The sequence below is a fragment of the Antennarius striatus genome, chromosome 20 (genome assembly GCF_040054535.1).
Source record: "Antennarius striatus isolate MH-2024 chromosome 20, ASM4005453v1, whole genome shotgun sequence".
Lineage (NCBI taxonomy): Eukaryota > Metazoa > Chordata > Actinopteri > Lophiiformes > Antennariidae > Antennarius > Antennarius striatus.
Window position 1 is genome coordinate 15,303,197 of NC_090795.1, and position 21,977 is coordinate 15,325,173.

At 40.3% G+C, this 21,977-nt stretch overlaps 2 protein-coding genes across 3 annotated transcripts; one reads left to right on the forward strand and one right to left on the reverse strand.

Annotated features, from left to right (window-relative positions):
- Positions 1-885: 885 nt before the first annotated feature.
- chchd7 (coiled-coil-helix-coiled-coil-helix domain containing 7) lies at positions 886-9,313 on the reverse strand. 2 transcript variants are annotated; one of them, XM_068304520.1, is made up of 4 exons: positions 9,227-9,313; positions 7,404-7,463; positions 7,184-7,282; positions 886-1,433 (listed from the first exon to the last, which is right to left on the reverse strand). In XM_068304520.1, exons 2-4 carry the CDS (start codon positions 7,455-7,457, stop codon positions 1,329-1,331), a joined length of 258 nt encoding a protein of 85 aa, XP_068160621.1. In that variant the 5' UTR covers positions 7,458-7,463; positions 9,227-9,313; the 3' UTR covers positions 886-1,328. The 2 variants fall into 2 exon arrangements, with proteins under 2 accessions (XP_068160621.1, XP_068160620.1); XM_068304519.1 differs by having other exon boundaries at positions 9,021-9,273.
- A 291-nt stretch (positions 9,314-9,604) lies between these two features.
- plag1 (pleiomorphic adenoma gene 1) lies at positions 9,605-20,761 on the forward strand. Its single transcript, XM_068304509.1, has 4 exons — positions 9,605-9,740; positions 14,789-15,142; positions 15,347-16,530; positions 20,332-20,761. Exons 2-3 carry the CDS (start codon positions 14,895-14,897, stop codon positions 16,524-16,526), a joined length of 1,428 nt encoding a protein of 475 aa, XP_068160610.1. The 5' UTR covers positions 9,605-9,740; positions 14,789-14,894; the 3' UTR covers positions 16,527-16,530; positions 20,332-20,761.
- Positions 20,762-21,977: the final 1,216 nt, after the last annotated feature.

Below are 21,977 nucleotides of genomic sequence, written 5' to 3' on the forward strand. Positions count from 1 at the left end.
TTGATTTTTTCCCCCTGACTTTTAAAATACGCAAATCCTTTTTTAAAAATTAGCCCTGATCAAAACAAACACACATTCAATTGTTTTTATTTTGACCATTCGTTTTCTTACCCACCTCTTCCACTTTCACGGGTCACAGGGTTATTTTCCATGTAACAATTAAGTCATTAACAAAACTGTTGTAAAAGAGGAAAGATTATTTTTAGGTGTAATTTTTTTTATCAACTCCAATCCTGATCAAAACTATTAGTTACGAAACAATCACCAGGATTTGAAAGTGATCCTAATACGTTGTGGGGGGGGGGGGGTGATTTGCTATATAACAATGTTGAAGGAAATTTTTATGTCTTGGATATATGAAAGACTAGGTGACTACAGCTTGATGAATTATTAGTCCTTGTGTGGAATAAGATTTAAAATAGCAAGTCACTTAAACAAGAATGTTCCATCTAGTCCCATTAAAAGTATTTTGAAATCTCATAGCCCAATACATGAACGAATTCTGTGTTGTGGTTTAATTTTTTGTAAAAATACTAATATATTTAATTCCAAATGTTTTCTACTAAACTTAGCTATTTACCAATTACAGCAGACCAATCAGATGACGGTTGAATCATATTTAAGCCACTTTTGAAATCTCACTGCTGACATGAAAACGTTCCTCTAAAACATCAGATGTTCATCTGCAGCCAACAGCAGGCTTTAACAGTCTGGTACATCAGAGTAGATTTGAAGATCAGATCACAGATCCAACTTTGTTGTTTTAATTTTATCTCAGTTCAGCAATCGTACCTGTAAGATGTAATATTCAACTTCAAACATTGTAATGGCAAAGATCAGACAGATGTAGAAACATCACAGAAAACATGGAAATCGTAAATCAAATAGATGTGACTTCCATATGTTTATTAAGAATGGCTGGGCGAGACATTTTTATATTCATTGACACTGCCCGACTCATGTTAATTATGGGCGAACCTTATAACGTAATTACTCATGATGAAACGCACACCTAAGACCAGAGGAGGCGGCAAGAGATTCCTGAAATGGACAGAACATTTAAAACAAATACAACCGTGTTAAGAAGGCTCTTAAATTCCACGGCTCTAGTGTCAGTTCAGATTAGATTGTGAATAAATCTCAAATACATCATAAATTATATATGTCACCATTCTGCTTTTCTGTTCTTTTCCTCATTTTATTATGAGACATCAACGTGCAATCAACAGAGATGGATGCCCAGCCGATGCTGTTAATCGGTTCCCCAGGATGTGTCGACCTGCCGCTGAGACCCTGGGCCCGTTGGCCTCCATGATGGCCGTTAGCTCTCAGTACGGTTTGCCTCCAATGGCATCAAGCAACTCCTGCCTCTCGTTCGCAGTGGGCATGTCAGGTTTCAGACCGGCTCTTCTCCTCTGCAGCATCATGCTGTGCTACAAAGAAAGAAAAACAAGAGGTTTACTTCCCCTTCAACCTGAAGTACGAAATGATGGAACACCCAAGCGGTTCCCATTACTAGTAAACTTTATATGTACTTTTCAATGTTATTATTGTCTTTGGATAAGGAAAACCAGTTGTCCACTTGATAGTCAGTGGTTTGATCCCCACCCCATCTCCTCTACATGTCAAAGTGTCTTAAGGCAAGACCCTGAACACTGGTAATACCAAGTAACTCCACTCCACCGGTGGGGGAGATTGCGCCATCTACTAATTAATACTTAATTAGCAGATGGCAACTTCTAGTATATATACCTCGATAAAGAGAGAGGTATTAACTTCCTGTTATGTGATCAGTCTTGCGCGCACACACGCACACAGACACACAACTTATTGTTTGAACAGCTATTGTGATAAGAAAAATAATGTAATGAGCAACACAGAAAAATTATTGGAACATGTGATCCATAAGTGTATGGATCACATGTTCCAATAATTTTTCTCATGAGAAACATGGATAAGTTCACCCAAAGGTGTTTTTTTAGACGTCGATTGACCTTTTGTTGCTCCGATGTAAATACCTGAAATATTGAAAGTGAGAGTGAAAATTTCCAGTGTACAGCAAAGGAACTTGCCTTGCTGCTCCAATACTTTTGGAGGGGACTATGCCTTTCTAGAAAAGGCAATTTGGTGTTTTGCATCTCGCCTTTAGATGAGATGGGATCTATCCTTGGTTCTTTTTTTACTTGCTCGGTCTGTTTTGTCAATTTAACATAAACTTCAATGTGACACACACCACTAATGATCCTCTCATCTCTTCACTTCCATCAAAGACAGGGATGTCTTATCTTGCTGTGTGGGCACTTCTCTGAGGACCTGTCCTGGAGTCACAAGACTGTATCACTGGCCAAAAAAGCCCAATAGCGCCTCTACTTCCTCCACAAACTGAGGCGTGCGAGAGCCCCACCCCCCATCATGCTCACCTTCTACAGAGGTATCATCAAGAGCATCCTGACCAGCTGCATCACTGTGTGGTACGGCGCCTGCACCGTTTCCTGCCGCAAGATCCTTAAGCGCATTGTGAAAGCACCTGAAAAGATCACTGGTGTCTCTCTCTCCCTTCCCTCACAGACCTCTATAACACCCACCTCACCCCCAAAACCTTAAGGATTGCAGGTAATGCCATCCACCCCTCACAGCCTGCTTGCCATCAGGGAGGCGACTGCAGAGTCTGCGGGCCAAAACCAGCAGGCTAAAGGACAGTTTCTTTCACCAGGCGGTCAGGAGGCTCAACTCCTCCCTGTTCTACCCCTACCACAGCCTTGAACTCTACCCCCCCCAGCACTTCTCTCTCCCCCACAAACTCAGGGACTACGCACACATCACTTTCCCCTAAAGAGACTGGAGAGTGTATAGAGATGTTTACTGTCCTTTTTTTTGTTTTATACTTGTGTTGTACTGTTTTTTATTTTCCTGTTTGCACCATGGGTCTGAGAGGACTGCAATTTCATTTGTGCTGTGTGTCGTGTATATATGGTACATTTTATAATAAAGTTGACTTCGACTTTTACACAATAGACAGTCAAAAATGCAAGTAGAGTTGCAACCCGTCTGTATGTGTATTGTATCTTGCATTGTGCAGCCCTTCAGTTTCTGCTAAACTATTAAAAAACATGTCATCTCCATGGCTCATTGTGGAACTGGAAGTTTCAGGTCAACCTTTTCAGCATTGAGGGTGTAGGTACTCCAAACAACCAGTGGGTGTCACTACAGTAAAGTTAGAGGGAGAAACTAGGGAGACCACCAGATCTCAAGCCTGGGTCTGTGATAGCAACATGCCCTAATCACATCCATATTTCATCTTAATATCCAAATACACTGCACAACACTACATACAGTATAAACTAGCTCTGATTCTGGAAAAAAATGTTCACTCACACTTTTATGTTTTGTATTATGATCTGTATAGAATTCAATGTGAATGTTTGTCTGGGAGGAATGGTCAAGGTATTTCTAAAACAGCCTGGACTGGACGGTTTTTTAGAGGTTATTGGGGTTAAATCACTGCACCTGGGAGGAGCAGTGGGTTTTCCTAGAGGGTAATAAGGGCACGTTACTAACCCTGGAAGACATTACGATGGCAGGTCAGACGACAGTCATTAGTTATTAAGGCACTTGGCATGTTAAGTGATGTGTGCATCACTTGATAAATGAAAGGATAAATTATTTTTTACCCTGATTCCTCATCACTCTGGAAAATGTGAACTTTTTCCATTTCTCCACAGTCCGGACTTTGTGCCCCTGAGGAAACAGTTCTTTTCTGTTTAGCCTCATTGGCAAATGGTTCACTTATGGCTACACAGAAGTTTTGTCCCAGTCCCTTAAGCTCTCTCTCTCTATGGTGAGTGGACTACTTTCACTATTATGATTTTATTTAAAACATTTGAAGTTTATCCAATGGAAGGCTCTTTCCTATTACTGTATTTATATTTTTCTTATGAGACCCTTGGAAGATTCTTTTGCATTTTTTAAGTACAAAAAAATGTAATTATATAAATTCTAACTGAAAAATATTTAAGATTTTTAAAAAAAAATTAGATTTTGAAATTTCAACCTGGGAACTAATAAGATTTTTGAGATATAATAGATGTCAATGGCGCAAAAATAACATTTTAACATCCTACTGTAATATTAGTATGACAATGTCTTACTGCCTTTTCAACCCAAGCTTTGGCTTGAAGATATGTTTCACTGAACCCTTTTTCTGTTGCATCAGGGTTACACAGGTGCTCAAGCTGCCGATGTCTCTTCTCAGGAGGGTTTGACTACTAGCCTGAAGTTCTCTGAGGGGCAGAGGAGATAGCTCAGACCACTTGGTTTGGGCTGGCGAGTGAAGACCCGCATGGATCAAAATATTTGGAATGTAAACTGACAGCTGAAGAGGTGACAGTCGACCCCCTGAGCACTGCCAATGTGCCCTTGAGCAAGGCACAGACCCCTACAAGTTGCTCTTTGAGTGCAACTCAACATGGCTGCCCGCCTCACTACCATTACCCTCTCCTCTATTTGCATGCTTACAGGCCTTTTTGTGTGTGTGTGTGTGTGTGTGTGTGTGTGTGTGTGTGTGTGTTTGTGTGTTTGGTCCTGCACGTACAGTATTTACGTGTGTGAAAATAGATTAAAAAGAGTGGAAAAAATGATTTCCCTACGGAGATCAATAAAGTATGTTTCTTCTTCTTAAATAACCGCAGGCAATGAGGAAACAGGGGTCTCAACCGGAATCTGAACAAGGCGGGTATTCCAAATCGTATTCCAAATAAGGTTTACTGAAAAAATTCCGCAGTTTACAAGTTGGTGAGGATACAACGCTGGGCTCTCCAACAGACGCAGCAACAAACCACTGGAGAAGAGCCTAGAATGTTCAATTACCATGATCTTTATAGTGTCTGGGTTCGGTTCTCCTTGAGGGATGATCTCACCATCAGAATGTTCATTGACCAGGATCTTGATGGTGTCTGCCACAGGTTCTCTGTGATGGATGAGCTCACTAGCAGCCTGGCTCTCATATATCAGTTATCTATTTATTGTGCGTGTTCCATACTTCTATGTTTAAAAAAATATGTGGTAGACAAGGACTACAGGTAAGTGTTGTGCTATCTATGTCTGTGTAAGCAGATGGGTTCTGTGAATATTTCCATAGTTAAATGGAACTTCCCAACAACAACTTCGTTACTATGTATTTCGCTCTTATTTTTCTTGTGTTTGTCTCTATTGTTAATAACTGTTGATTTCTCTGCGCTTAGCATGGAGCTGCTTCCTCAGTCAGACGAACGTGACTCTGTGGCTCATTGAGTTAACACTACATAGGCTGATCCTACTGAGACCACCGTTAAACATCACAAAGAATTTAAAACGCACTGTGTTTGCAAGTGGGACAAAAATCAGTGGAGACGACAACATGCTTACAGACAAGACATAATTAAAGCTGTTTCCCAACAATTGTCACGGACAATGAGAGATCGCTAGAAAACAATACCGGTGAGTGAAGCTAACTAAGCTAAAGTGTGACCGGTAAGAGTTAAGACAAAGCGTATGACTACTATATATTGAACTGTTGGATGCCGTTGGGCGCCGTCCCTACTTTATCAGCACCTACTAACCTACGTCACAGTGTGGAGGAGGAATGTATCAATATAGCACTTTACTCATACTAATAAGCAACTGTAAATATGATTAAAAAAAACAAGCGCTCTCCCCCTCTGTGTGTGTGTGTGTGTGTGTGTGTGTGTGTGTGTGTGTGTGTGTGTGTGTGTGTGTGTGTGTGTGTGTGTGTGTGTGTGTGTGTGTGTGAGAATGTATCCACCCTTCGTCTCTCATAAGACTGGGAATGAGTGATAATTTCACCTCTTGATTTCTGCCTGGATTATTTCACATGCTGGGTTCAGGTCAGTTGAACGTAACCCTTGACTGGTGATAGTGAATATCTGTTAGGCTGTCAAAGGCTGAGGCTGTTTGTTAATGAGTAATGTAGTTACTTTGGATACAGGCAACTGTGTTCACTATGACGCTTTAGCGGACACACAAGCGGAGCTAACTAGTTGGCCAAATGCTAGCTGACTTCAAAAGCTTGAGAGGAAGTTTCACTGTGTAGCTCTGAGCCAGGTTATTGCCACAAGCTGCCACCGTTGGCTGAACATGAACCCCCCCAACCACCCACAAACACACACACACCTAACTGAAGCACGGCTAACTAGTTAGCTAAATGCTAACTGACTTCAACAGCTTGTGAGGAAGTTTCACTGTGTAGCTCTGAACCACGACATTACCACACACTGCTACCGTAGTCTGAACGAACTCCCCCTCAGGGATGACCAGGCTAATATCTGGGTAGACAATCAAATTTGACTCAGGTCAATTTGTGACATCAGAAACGGCGCTCTAGTAAATCCGATCGTCCTGATTCTGTCCGGGCCATGAATTTCAAGAATTCCAAATATTTATTAATACAGGAAGCATGTGTTTACCAGGCTCTAGGAGTTGATAGAGTTAGGGAGGACCACTATTTATACATAAAGACCTGAAAAATATTTTTTAATATTAGGACCCCTTTAAATTCAGTCATGTTCTTGCACTGCCCAATTTTCTGCTGTACTATTGGTCACCAAATATTCACAACCAGACCTACTGGCTACAATCTGCAGGATGATTATGGTGGGGGGTACTGCAAGGCAATACTCTTTCCTCACTATCACTGAATCCTTCTAAGTTTACAAATAGCTCTGTGGTGCTGTCTACCGTTAAGGTTTACTGTCAGTTTAGGTAACATTTTAAACTTGTGTAACCTTCACACCATAACTGAAAAACATCTGTTTCCCCCTTCACTATCCAGTCCACTTCCGAGATTTGGCATGAAGTACTTCAGGGATATCTAAAAATTGTGAGGGTTTTTTTCCTACCTTTTTAGATCTGTTATGATTTTTATTTGCCCGATTCCAACTTCCGGTATTTCCAAGTTGGATATTGCACCTGTGGTCTGTTTCCATGCTACCTTTCTTTACATACTAACCACCCATGGGAGGATCTTTTAGCCCTGACACCTCATAAATCTTTAATATCTTCAACAAGCAGACAATTAATGCCATTCAATGACAATTCAGTTGTTCAGGCACAATTTCAGTAAGTTCCTTGTACCTATTGCTGTATTCATAAAAATAGATTAACTAGGGTTATGGAAACAGGCACTCACCCAATACTTCCTGCAGTTCTTATATCTCAGGAAATAGGCTGAACACTGACTCTTGTCGTAGTTGTGTGCATCCAAACACTTTAGCGATGCATCACTTTCCTGAAAAAAGAGACATTGTTCCAACCACTGCACAGAATCAGTCTCAGCCTCATGTATTGGTGATTGGATCAGATATTGGTTCCAGCTGATTGTATGACACTGGAGGTAACGGCCAGCTTACATCAATGCATGGGTTCGTATCCTGATTACGAACTTTTCGAACATTTTTATCCATTTGGATCTGTGTGCAGAAAGAAAACAGGCAGGTTAGAAAAATGGCCATGAGTTACCTCTTTAGTGTGTGGATGTACAACAATTAACTTTAATATGGAACTTTGATATCAACTGATTCATTTTAGCATTTCTCAAAGTCAGAGTTGTCCATTTGATGGTAACCTTGAACTACTTGAATCATCTGTGTTATTGATCAGACAAACGATACAAATAAATATTCATCTGAACATCAATAGTGTGCCCTTGTTCCTCGCAGGTAATGCATTCCAGGAACCACAACCCATTAGCAAATTCTGCAATAGAACGACAAAACTATTTATCTTATTATTTACGGTAATTTAAACATTTATGAATCCTCCCCATAATGACATTAAACCACCTTCAATCTGTATTACCTTTACCCACACTCTTAACTGTTTCAAGCACTTTTGTTTTTCACGAAAGTCTGAGACTCACGGAACATAGCGCACTTCCAGATGTCACCATCCAATAAAATGCGCGTATGGTATCACGTGATTTCATACCAAAAATCTGCGATGAGGTGAAGTCAGGAGCGTTGAAGTGCGAATGCGGGAAGGCCACTGTATCTACGAAAATATTACTTCGCCTATTTGAGAATTAAAACTCTCCTGAAACTAGGGATCCAATCAGGTCAACTACAGCACAACTGCACAATCTGTCTCTTAAGGAATCTTAATGCTAATTACCTGAATTGGTTGTATGCTTTAATTTGTTGTCAAAACTGCTGATCCACTTCGGTTGATCCCTGTAACATCACCTTACCCATATTTCTACTCCACGCAGAACAAACATTCTGGACTCTTTCTACCTTACATAACATGCCTCATGATAGAGTAGGTCTTAAACTACCTATCATGGTATAAGTGAGCAACAGAACTGTGCACCTAAGTGGTCCTTCTGAAATCCAAAATGTGTGAGTCTCGATAGTAACATGTTCAACTCAAGGGTATCAGAAAGTAGCTACTTACAAAAAATGTTGGGAGATGTACAGAAACACTTGATGGAAAAACTGGTAAAGGGTCCAGAAATATTGCACAGGCTCTCAGCTATTGTCATATTTCACACCCAGTGTTTTAAAGATGTACATCACAAAACTCATCTTCAAATCCCAGAGTGTGCCTGAAGTCAACCTTTGGAATTAGAAGAAATGTAAATAACCATTATCCTCACATGTGAACTGCTCCACTTCAGTAGCTGGCTGTGTCTGTACAACAACATATATTTAACAGTTTCTCCTTTATGCGAAGACGTTCAGTTCATTGTTGTCAGCTAAAGAAACTTCCGTCAACAACGCCAGATTAACCTCAAGCGACGTTTGACTGTTTATTCTGGTGGAGTAGAACCAAATCCAGGTTTGTCAGATGTGGAGAATCGCGCCTCTGTGGGGTATGCGACCCTAAAACCACGTGTTAATGTAGATGGAACGTCTGTCCCCGGAGTTCTCTCAGCCAGCAGGAGCAGCCCACACAGTGCCGTGACCTGAGCTCTCACGGGACACGCGTGGACTGAATGACCGAGTGTATGAATGACCATTTAAACCTACCTTTCACGCTACCAGCCTGAATCCGCTTGTGAACGAGTCAATATCCACACCAAGGACGTTATTTGTTTATTTAGAGTTTCCCAATTCACTGATAGAAATCCACGCATCACGCAGCTCTTTAAAACGCGGTCGTCACATCAAGCCGTGTGACAGCTGAAGGCGTTCAATAGCTACCCGCACGCTGTGTGGCTAACATCAAAACCCACCGCCGCTAACTGCTCGTCAGGTCTCGCGCAGCCCAGTCTCTTCGCTGCAACAGCGCACCAGGAAAACCAGCGACGACTGACAGCAGCATCAGCCAATGAGAATGCAGGAAAGCTAAATTTGGAGACTGACAACACAACGAACCAATTGAATTTATCTGCTCCTACTAAAACTTCGTTTTGTTATAAATTGGATCACACTTAGTTTTAGTCACTGACAGCAAGAGTTACGGCCAAACTAGAGTCTTCCTTAAGACGCTATTAACAAGAGTGGAGGTGAAAGTGGCAGCAGTTTAAACAAATCAAAAAGAGGTGGGAGGGACTTCAAATGGGCGTGGCTAACTCCTAGTGCGGTTGCATCGCAGCGCATACACAATGGCTGCTCGAAAGACGGGAAAGCAAACAATTTTCAGGCCCGCCGCGTCTAGCAAAAAATATGAGAAAAAAATTATTAAAAATTCGGAAAATAGTTGAAAGTCAAGAAAAAGTCAACAGAAAGGATGCTAAAGCGTCCAGGGTAAGTTTGATGCAAATTAAGTAAGTGATGACTCAGTTTTTGAATTAAAATATCGGGGTTATTTAAATTATGAGAGATGGGTGAGCTGGGGAAAAGTTTGTGTTAATCAGTACCCAGGTTGGACCACAAGAAAACTAAGGGAAGGCACAAGTTTTGTAAAAAATAAAATAAATGCTTTCAGTAGTCGCGTTAGTTTCGTTGCGTGTTGACGAACATTTAGGACCACTTGAACCAATAGAATAAAGAAAAGTTGGGTAAAGTTGAACACAGCTTTCTCACTTAGTCTATATTTATTATACAACAAAAGCAGTGCGACGACTACGACTGGAACAGGCGCACTAGTATTGATCACTAATGTTAATTATGCTTCTTTCTGTATTGATATTTTAGCCCAGTTTCTCACTTCATCACAAGCCATGTCAACATGTCAAAGATTCAGCCGTATCCTTTCCATAACGTCAAACGCCACCATGTAGCTGCTGCAGCGACCCGATCACTCGTCTCTCAGGCTGTTCGCTTTGCCGCTTTGCCCACTGCTGGTATTGATGACCGTGTCATACTTCTAAAGACAAGTGATTACTTGTCATTAACGTGTCGACATGGACGGAACGCTCAGGGAAACTAGTTGCGTTTCTGATTTGTTGGTCAGAGTGCTTTCAGCGTGTTGTCAGACCTGACGTTGTCTGGTTGTTTGGAGCGGTGTGACAGGTTGCATGGAGGATGACATGTCAGGAACACTCACACCACACTCATCTTGGTGCTTGTGGAGGTCTAACAGTTTGGAGATCAGAAGCTTCTTCCATCTCGTCTTCCCTATGGATGCGATGGAAGCACTGTGTGATGGGGAGACAGCTGAGGACATGATGTGTCTCCAGTGTTGACCTCTGTCCACTTGTCCACACTACCTACACTGTGACCCACAGTCAGTCAGAATTCACTCTGACTTAGTTTTTAGGCTAGGGGTTTGAATGAGGCAGGTGGGTGCCATGTTTGCTTTCATCAGTAGCCGATAGTAAAGACAGTGTCATGGAACACGTTGTTGATATTTAATTTATTTGAAATTTAAGATGCTGTCTTAAAGGGAATGTTCTGAATGTGACCTTTTTATTGAAAGTTGTTTGAAAGAAAAAGCAGGTGAAAATGTCGTGTCTACAAATCTGACAGGAATGCCTCCAACATCATTAATTCCCATAGGAAAGACTTTTTGGTTTCACCATATACATGTTTGTAACTGTCAAAAGAATTTTTTAATTATAATTTAAAATCATTATTCCCTATTAACAAGTGCATGTAAGTGGTAGCAGTATTATTAATTACTATAATTGAAATGCTGATTAGAAAAAATTTTTTTCCAAGTGTAGTTTGATCATCATTATTAACTAAATGACAACTCAGGCTTTAGTCCTTAAAATTCACAAGAACTTGAACATTTTCTAACATTTTACAAGCTATTAACAGTTCCTATTATAAGTTCGAGTGACTGTGAAATTTCACATGAATTTTTTAGCTAATACATTTTAGTGCATCATTTTATATTCATTATTATTTGTATCTGCTATGTTCACTTTTGCAGGTCACAGTGGTTACTGGAGCCATGTTTTATTTTATATATCTTTCTCAAATATTTAAGGGTAGGTTATACATCTATAAATGAGACGATTTGGTACATTCTGTATGGCATGGGTGTCAAAGTCAAAATCACGGAGGGCCAAAAAGACAAATTTGCTACAAGCCGAGGGCCGAACTGGTTCAACGTTTATTAAAACATATTGAAATGAAGATAACCTATTGAACCAAAAGCTAACACAGTGTATATTATTTAATGATTAAATAAATAAAGCAATAATTTTTTATAGCTCTGTCAGTAACTTCAAGGTGAAAACAGTAAAAAACTAAATGTCCTTGATAAACAAAATATGTTCCTTGATATCAACATGTAATTCAATGAATTTGAATGCATTATAAATTAAACTGCATGCATTATAAACCGAAAATGCATTATTGTGCTGCTCTGTTATCCTACCAATCACTGCTTTCAAATAATAAAATGTGGAAATAAATCAGTTAATGCAGTTGTATTCTTTTTCATGGCTCTCATCTGGAATTTTCCCTTTATTTTTAACCAAAAAATAAATATAAATAAATGAAATAAGATAGAAAAATCTATGGCACACAGACAAAACAATATCCCATCTTGTAGAAACAAATGTAAAAATTTAACGGAATTTAAAATTGAAAATAAGTTAATGCTTGGTGATGCTCACAGATGGCTCATTTGATGGTGTCTCATCTTTCATACAAGTTCATCAATGTTCGTGGTCAGGCTCTGAGCTGAGGAAATCCTCAGATTTCAATGAAGGTGTTTTGTCAGTCAGACGGCTCCTATGTGATGTTTTTTTTCAGCTTCATCAGAGAGAACAATCGTTCACACAGGTCTGTGCTGCAAAACATAGAGAGCGTCCGAGCAGCTTGGATGCACAGCTGGGGCATTGTGTCTGGGATGAAACGTGCAAACTCAGCAGAAGACACAGGTTTACCTTTTACCTCTCTGAACATTTACTCTCACTCCCACCTGGCTTGACACCCCCTGCTCTCAGCGTCCACCTTCCTTTTAGCCATTTTTGAGGAGGGGAGTAGCTAAATTCAACCTCCGCTCTGACTGCTGATAAACAATGAACCAATGAAACAGCTTTGGATAATTAAACCAAAGCCCACTTGCTGCGCTCTAGTGACTTCCTCTAATGTTGCATTGTGGGAAACATAATATTGGTGCGTGCAAAACACCAGCAAGTGGAAGTGGCCTGCTGGCCAGTTCTAATAGTACAGTGCACCCTTGTTCTCTGCGGTTAATAACTTCCAGGAACCACATGCAATTAAGGAATCCGCGATCGAGATCGAGATCGAGATCGAGATCGAGATCGAGATCGAGATCGAGATCGAGATCAAGATCAATTTATCTTATTATTAAGGTAATTTAAACATTTATGAACCCTCCCCATACTGATATTAAACCACCTTCTATCTGTATTACCTTTTCCCACACTCTTATTGACTGTTAAAGGCACTTTTGTGTCTCACAAAAGTCCGAGATTGAGGGAACGATGTGCACCGGATGCCGTCAGCCAGTAGAATGCGTGTACGGTATCACGTGACTGCCTTCCAAAAAACCACGATGAGGTGGAGTCGCGAGTGTTAATGCGAGAATACGCGAAGGCGCACCATAATTAAAACTCATCCAAGGTGCCATAAATAATTCACCACGGGCCAGATCTGGCCCACGGGCCTTGACTTTGACATATGTGCTCTATGCCCTAGGCAACTACAGAGGACTAGCAAAAACTAACACAAAAATCATGCCAAGTATTACTAAGTATTACATGCTAAGTACCAGGTTTAGAAAAAACTAGTGAGAACACTTACAAATTATCTGAAGTTAAGGTGGTTAGAGCATCATCCACTTATTTGGCGGTTGATGGTCCAAGCCCTAGTCCCCCCAAGTCTACACTCTGCATCTTTAGCAAGATACCTAATCCAAGCTTGTTGCCCAGGCACCTAAAAGAAGGCCTACTGTGCCACAGTGATTGGTCAAATGCAGTGTCGAATTTATTTTTCCCTTTCTGGCATGTTGTATGGCAATTAGCCCAGTAGTTTTTTTGTAATCTTGCAGAAAGACAATCCCAAAAGAGTCAGTTTAGGTTATTGAAATGGAGATGAATGATGCACTTGGATACAGGCAGTAAACCGCCTTTGATATATAGGCCTCATAGTTTGAGAATTATCATGAAAGCTCTCAGACGTGTGGATTTACAAACTAAAATTTTGCTGGGATTACAGTGTTACCTCTACTTACAAAATTAATTGGTTCTGGAAGAAATTTTTTAAGCAGAAAATTTTGTAAGTAGAGATGCGTTTTCCATGCAAATGCCCTAATCCGTTCCAAGCCCCCCCCAAAATCCAGACATAAATGTTTTATAAGGCATAAAAATGCATCAAAACATGTAACAAATACATGTTACAATTAGATTATTACACAATAAATGAGAGTTGGGTATAACGTAAAAAACAAAGAATAGAGTAAAGAATAAAAGTGATGGTCATTTACCTTTTAACTGCTGTCCTCATTGTTTTTTTGCCCTCTTTGGTTCATGCGCTCTTGCCTCACCATGAACAACAGAGTGAATTCCAGTCCTCCTTTTGAACTTCCCCAACCACCCACGCAATGCCTTAAACTCCTTAAACTTCCTTTTGTTTTAATAACGTGGCGATTGTAGATGCATTACGGCCATATTCTTTGGCGACATCAACCAAACGCATCCCTTTTTCATGCTTTTCTATTATCTCTTGCTTTGTTTGTATGGACAAAAAAACTCAACTCTTTTCTTCTTTTCTTTTCCTGTTTTCTCCATCACTTTCTTGGGGTCCAAAGTGAATACTCAAGAAGTTAATATATTTTCGTAAAACTATCAGAAAACATCATGGGTCGAGAGCCGAATGACGAGGACGCTGTTAGATAGACACCTATCTAGCTACACACAGAGGTCCCTCTTAGCCAATGGGATGCCAGGATGCTAGGTAATAGCCAATAGCAGAGCAGCTATTTGATTGAATGTTGCGTTCATAAACCTGTGGGAGCTGCGAGTATCAGCCCATACTGTATTTTTACCTTTTGTAACTCGAAATTTCTTTCGTAACCAGAGGCAATATTTTCCTGTTGAGGTTCGTAAGTAGAAAATTTTGTATGGAGAGAGATTCGTAAGTAGAGGTACCACTGTACTTCCTATGAGGACAACTGCCCTAAGCAACTACACTTCAGAAACCATCAATTTAATCTCTGCAGGTATCATGTCTTTTCATAGTTCTGATGTAACACCTGATGCAACACCTCCTTCCTCAAATTGTCACCCTCTCAGTTTGCGTATCCTCAAGGAAGTGAAAACCAACTTCTTTATGTAACATAATAAGATCAAGACGAACGTTTCTGGTTGTAGATCCATATTCTTTTGGAAAGTGAAAAATTCAAACAATGTGTTTCTCTCTGTCTCTCATAGGCCCCTAAGGCCGGGTGGTGTTGAGCACATAAAATTGGACAGAAGAATTGCATCACAGCATATTGGCTACTGTACGCTGTCCATGTAGCTGGTCATCCCTCGTGCCATGGCCACAGGAACCCAGGGCCATCGTGATCACATCCTGGAGAAATCCAAGCTTATGACACCCATGGGAAGACGCAGGAGAGCAGATGGGAAGCCGAAGAAAAATTTCCACTGCCAGGAGTGTCAGAAAGCTTTCAACAGTCTGGAGAAGTTGAAGGTGCACTCATACTCGCACACAGGAGAAAGACCCTACCGCTGCTCCCACCCTGACTGCACCAAGGCCTTCGTCTCCAAATACAAGCTGCTACGGTACAGACAAGTAGCAGCACACATCAAGCTGCAGCATGTTGCTTCTCTCTTTACACCTTTACCATAGCATAGTGCTCATTAGTTTTTGCTATGTTTTCATGTACATTAGTTTTTAGGCCTCTCATGTGTGTAATGTAAAGCTTGCCTACTTAAGACTTGCTTGCATCAATTCTGAGTGTTCATAGAATGTGTCTGTGTTCAAAGGCATATGGCAACTCACTCTCCAGAAAAAATCCACAAGTGTACATACTGTGAGAAAATGTTCCACCGCAAGGATCACTTAAAGAATCATCTACACACTCATGACCCCTACAAAGAGGCCTTCACCTGTCAGGAGTGTGGCAAGAGCTACAACACCAAGCTTGGATTTAAACGCCACCTTGCTCTCCATGCTGCCAACAGTGGGGATCTCACATGCCAAGTGTGCCTGCAGCCTTTCCCCAGCACAGAAGTTCTTCTGGAACATCTCAGAACACATGCTGGCAAGTCATCTGGTGGATCCAGAGAGAAAAAGCATCACTGTGAGCATTGCGAACGGCGATTCTACACCCGTAAAGATGTACGACGCCACATGGTGGTGCACACTGGACGCAAGGACTTCCTTTGCCAGTATTGTGCACAGCGCTTTGGTAGGAAGGACCATCTTACACGTCACATGAAAAAGAGTCACGCTCGGGAGTTGCTGAGGGTAAAAACTGAGCCAGCAGATTCGCTGGAGGCAGTCGTCTATGATTTGCCATCTGGGGGCATCAAAGGTGAGCTCCCAGGAATGCTGACGCCGAGGCTACACCAGCTCAACATGTATGGAAGTCCTGTCCTGGACACGGAGCTCTTTCCCACTCCGACACACCCATTTTCTCTGAAGTATCCCCTGGCCTCCAACTTTACCTCATATACCTTCTCCTCACAGGAGAGGGAGCAGAATTTAAAGGGAGAACTGGAGACTTATCTAATGGAGCTGCAGGGAAGTATGCCTTCCTCATCCTCTGCAGTACAAGACCACCACCTCTCCTCTTCCAAAATTGAGTTGGATACTCAAGTGGGAATACTAGAGGAAACTGGCCAGGAAGTGTCCCTTTCCAAAATGTCCACATCAGTGGCAACAGCCTCTACAGGAGACTCTTTGGCCTCATCTTCCTCTCTGATGGACTTCTCACAGCTTTTCAACTTCCTCCCGCTCAATGGGCCACCATACAACCAGACAGGGGGGCAGGTTGTCACCTATCCACCCAATGAAGAGCCAACACCTGTTCTCCAGCTACCCCCCCAACCCACCGATGTCCCTGAGGCTGCAGAGAGTCCACTTCAAGGCCTGCCCTCTTCTTTCATATCCAACCTGAATGCACCCACTACACTGCCCCGCTTCCATCAAGCTTTTCAGTGATCCAGTATGTATAGCACATGACACATATGCAAACTCATGCACATACTGATATGTTGAGCCACCTAACTGTATTGGCCGAAGTCAGACATCAGTAACATGCTTGAAAGTCTTATCACCAATTAGAGAACATGAGCAAACAGTACTACTCACAGCAGTACAGAGACAGACACATCCCAAACTCCCAAATAATCACACAGCTAAAAAACATCTTTGACTTTGTGTCAATGCTAATACAATATTTATGTACTAGTATCCAGGGACCCCCAGGGGGGCTTGATAGGGTTACCCAACAAAAAATATATCTTCACAATAATTCTAAACATGATTTAAAGGATGGAGTAATTAATTTGGTGTATACAACCCCTAAAAGCATACATATTTTAAGGCCTTTCTTGTCTATGGTCTGATTTGTCAGTGGTCATTAATATTAAAACTGTTGGTGACTACTGGGATGGATTGTCAAGGTCCTTTGAGTCCTTTGACTCTAGAACAGGACTCTTAGAACAGACCTTAAGCATTTCTACCACAGGATGTCCAAAAGAGTTGTATCACAGAGGTCATCACAGTTCACAATGTCAGCATCTCTACGTGTTTCGCACTGATGTTTGTGTAAAATCACTTGTTAAGAGGCAGTGATGTGGATTAATGGCAGCATTGACCTGATTCAACATGAATGGGTACTTTTCATATTGATGAATGATGAGTATTCTTTTTGCAGTGACATTTAACTTTCCTTACTAAATCCAAACTTCAGGATTTACTTCATATTTACCATACTATGTTTTCGTGGAGCACTTTAATTTTGTGATATGTCCGTTATTACATTTGAGGTGAGTTTTGTTCTTGGTCTTCTTTGCTGTATGGACTGATGTATATTTTTGGGAAGTTTTTGCTCTTTTTCATGTCTCAATCCATTAGACATATCAGTTATCAATGTCTGCTGAACATTTTTTCTACCCCTTTATTTTTTTGGAAATTTTGGAAATGTTCCAGTCCATGATTTCATTAAGGTATCATCTTTATTGAAGTCAATTTACTTGATCCAAGTAACTTATAGCATCATTAATCTTACCTGATTATATTTTTATCAGTAATATTAATTCCAATATAGACACTGACATTAATGTTTGCAGGAACAGTTGTCCTTATTTTCACAGTGCTGGATTTAACAAGTGTTTTTAATGAAATTATATGAAAGCAGTGGCATCTGGAAGTTCGGAAAACTCAGTGGAAATATCTCAACATGCGTTAAATGATTTTAGTATTTGATAGTGTATGTAATTAATAGTCTATAATATCTAGAAACATCAGTCTGGCCCTGTTGATTAGTCAATGAAGCAGGAAGTTATTCACATGATTACAATCAAGCCACTGAAAAGTAACAGCTGGAGCATTGCGATATTCTTTTCTAATATCTGGGACATCACCATATACTATTTAACCAGCTGCTACAACAGTATTCTATTCTACCAAGTTAAACAATGTCATTTACTGTTCTACTAGCTGAATCACAACAATACTCTATTACAGCTGGAACATCACTATCTACCATCCTTAGAATGACCCCTATACTGTTCTACCAGATGGAACATCACCCTATACAGCTGGAACAAAACTATATTCTGTTTGTCTGACTGGATCACCACATTACTTCTCAGCATGGTCCTTTCTATACAACTCCTTTGTTTTAAATTAAAATTTTAGATATAGAGAGTACCTCGAGATACAAGTTTAATTATGTGTCTAAGCTCATAAGTCAAACAACATTTCTTCATTTAAAATAACTAAAATCATTTTAATCCATTCCAGTCTTGTAACAAAGCCTCAAACCCCTAAATTCTCAAAAACAAACACATTTTTATCAACCAATTGACATGCCTACTTTACCAGTGCATAATTATTTGCAAGTTAAGTAAAGAATGATGAGTATGAAAAGAAGTACACACTACGACTTTATTCTACAAACGAGGAGATTCAGACTCAACCAATGTGGAATACATCCACCAACCAGTAGCACAGCTTGTTTCTTGGAATTTGCTCATTATTATCCACTGTGTGTGTGTGTGTGTGTGTGTGTGTGTGTGTGTGTGTGTGTGTGTGTGTGTGTGTGTGTGTGTGTGTGTGTGTGTGTGTGTGTGTGTGTGTGTGTGTGTGTGTGTGTGGTGGTGTGTGTATACAAATAGTTAAATATAGTTTTTTTATATAGTTTTTTATATAGTTATATATAGTAGTAAGTCTAGTTTTTATATGTAGTTATATATAGTTTTTTATATATATATAGTTTTATATAGTTATACCCATCTAAATAATCACAGCCTCTGACAAGTAAAAGAAATACTGTATAACATACTAGTGGGAACCCGTGGAAATTCCATGATAAAACAATAACATCAGACTTCATACCAAACATATGAAAACAAATGTATTGGTATTATAAAGCATGCGCACCCAACGTAGTCCAAAATCAACGTGGTGACGTAAGGACTTTGTGTTGGAAAATCATGGAATGCGCTGGGCGGGCATCATAAAGCCGTAAATGAATGTTAGCAGGCTAACTGGAGAAAGAAAGCTAACTAATCTTGAGATTGGGAATGGAGTTAACGTTAAAGGAAAAGGCACCTGTCAAAAGAGCAAGTGGAAAAGAAATTTTAGAGAAGTGATAGTTAGCTGACTACATGAACAGGAGGAGCATTTTGGATACTATATCGATTGTCCCATTCCAGACAGAAACCATAGCTGGACAGACTGTTCGTTCTAGCCAGCTAGTTTCACTCAGAATTTGTTGCAGTTTTCTGTGTCGTTCCTGCTGTTTGGACTTTCTGCTCAAAAACATTAAATTGTTGGAACACTCTAAAATTATGTTAACTGGGAAGTCCATCTTTAGTTATTTCTTCTCCTAACATAGCAGATGCCTTACGCCATATTGTTCACGTGATTCCCTCTGGCAGATGCGTCGTGATTGGTTGGGCGTTTGATTGACAGGTAATGGATGGAGTTGGTGACAGCGTTAGATTTTTCAAGTGAGCTTATTCAAATATATAGATGGGGATTACATAAAAGTATCTACATGTGATGTCATCAAAAGCACTTTTGAAATTATGGAATCACATGTCAGAAACATTCCTATTGACAGTTAATCTTGTCCTCCTTTGACCTTATATCCCCACAGTCTGCAGACATTTTCTTCTGCTCTTTAATGTGACCTGACAAGGAGTCTTCTGGTCAATGTTGGGTACTTTTTTTTACTCGTTCATAAATCTCTTTACATGTGGAATGGTCCAGTAAGCTGGCCTTGCTCATTCAGTACTTTACAGACTGTAGTTGCCTATTTAACATTTTATATACATGTTGCTGGGGTTAAATTTTGTAATATGCTCCAGTGAGGTAAAACATCAAATATACTATCTCCATACTAACTTCGATTTATATTTCAAAAACCATATGTCAAATATTTGTACTTTGTTTAATTCAAGATTTTCTCATTGTGTCTGAACTGTTTGCTTATCCGGATCATGTGTCATGCAAGTTCTTCAGCAGACACTCATCCAAAAGTGATTTAAAAAAAAAACGTGTTAAAGAGATTCAATCTAGTATTTCTTTAATTTGAACAGAAATAAATGTATTTCATTTAATGATTATGGTTACCAGAATTCTGATTCCAACAAGAAAACAATCCAATCCAATCCAATGATTCAGATTCATGCTAGTCTGAGTAGCCTTAATGGGGGTCTTCTGTTCATGGGGGGCTGCTGCCAGGTGGAGTTGGGAGTTTGTTTGATAACTTTTTTTTTCTTGTCTTATTTAGGAGTGGCTGTGGCTCAGGCAGTAGAGCAGGTCGTCCAATAACCGGAGGGTTGGAGGTTCAGATCCCACTCCATCCCAGCTATTGTGTCCTTGGGCAAGACTTTTCACCCACCTTTTTTCACCCACCTTGCCTCCAGTGTCACTCACACTGGTGTATGAATGTGAATGTATGTTGTTGGTGGTGGTCAGAGAAGTCGTTGGCACAGCTTTCCACAGTCCTATTAGTCTGCCTCACGGCAGGTGTGGCTACAGATGTGGTTTACCACCACCAGCGTGACTGTGGAGCGAAATGAAGAAAGGAATCATTGTAAATGTGCTTTGAGTCCCCTAGAAAAGAGCACTACACAGAAACATCCATTATTATTTGTCATGTGATTTAGATTTATGTTAAGACCGCACATCAAGGCAAATGAAATACACACACACACACACACACACACACACACACACACACACACACACACACACACACACACACACACACACACACACACACACACACACACACACACACACACACACACACACACACACAGAGAGAGAGAGAGAGACTTTATCCAATTGTGGCTTGAATGTTGCAGGAAAATATTTCTAATTACACTTTTCCCCCCAACTCTAATTTTCCCTTTCTTTTACCTTCAACAACCCTAAAATTCCATTATATTATTCTGTGTATCTCAGAAATGTATTATCTGATGAAGATCTGCTCTCTGCTTCAGCTGGACTTAATGGCTGCCTGTATGAAAGTAGATATCAATAGAGTAGCATCCACTTAACCATTAAATTATTCAGCTCAAAACATTCAGATTGTGTGGGTTACCTTAACAACATTCTGTTGGTCAAACTAGTCTGGGGTAATCAGGACTTTCCACCTCTGATGTGACTTTAGCTGGAAGCTCTTGGTTTAGTGGTTTCTAGCTTAGGAGAGTCATTCAGTAATGTCTTCAAGTCGGCCGATAGGAATTATGAGTTCATCTTTTGCAGCATGAACAGTCAGTATTGTTCCCTTCTGTTTGTGTTTTTTTTATATAAACCAAGGGATTAAAGGAGACCATAGTGATTCTTGGGTATGCCCCGGATTAATTTGCAGCATATTAAAATATTTATTATTTTTGAGTTAACTTCCACTATGCACTCCAGTGGATGTGAAAGAGGAATGAAGAATCCTGCTCAGTATCTATAGCAGTCAGAAAAGGAGTTTTGCTGCCTTTGTTATTAGTCTTTCGAGTCTCCAAACCAGGAACCAAAATGTTCTGCATGGATGAATGCCACTAGATGATGGGGCAATGTTTCATTTTACTTCCAATTTAATAATGTCATTTAAATCCTTGTGATGGCAGTACTGGCCTTTACCTCCAGCTTACTCTGAAGAGATCTTCTTCTTACCATAGTTTGCAATTGATTGAAGAGAATAATAGCAGAAGGTTAATGAACCTTTGATAGACAATCAGTCCTTTACTCGGTCAGTAGCTTCACTGTTCAGTCATCAGTATGGACCTAATCCTGTTGAAATAGTTTCTGTAGCTGTTGTACATGAACATGGACTCATCCATTTGAACTAACCCTAACTTCTGTCGTTCTTCTGGTTGGTCAAAATGCCAGACATAAATAAAGCATTGTCTCTTTAACAGTAGTGATGCCACTGAA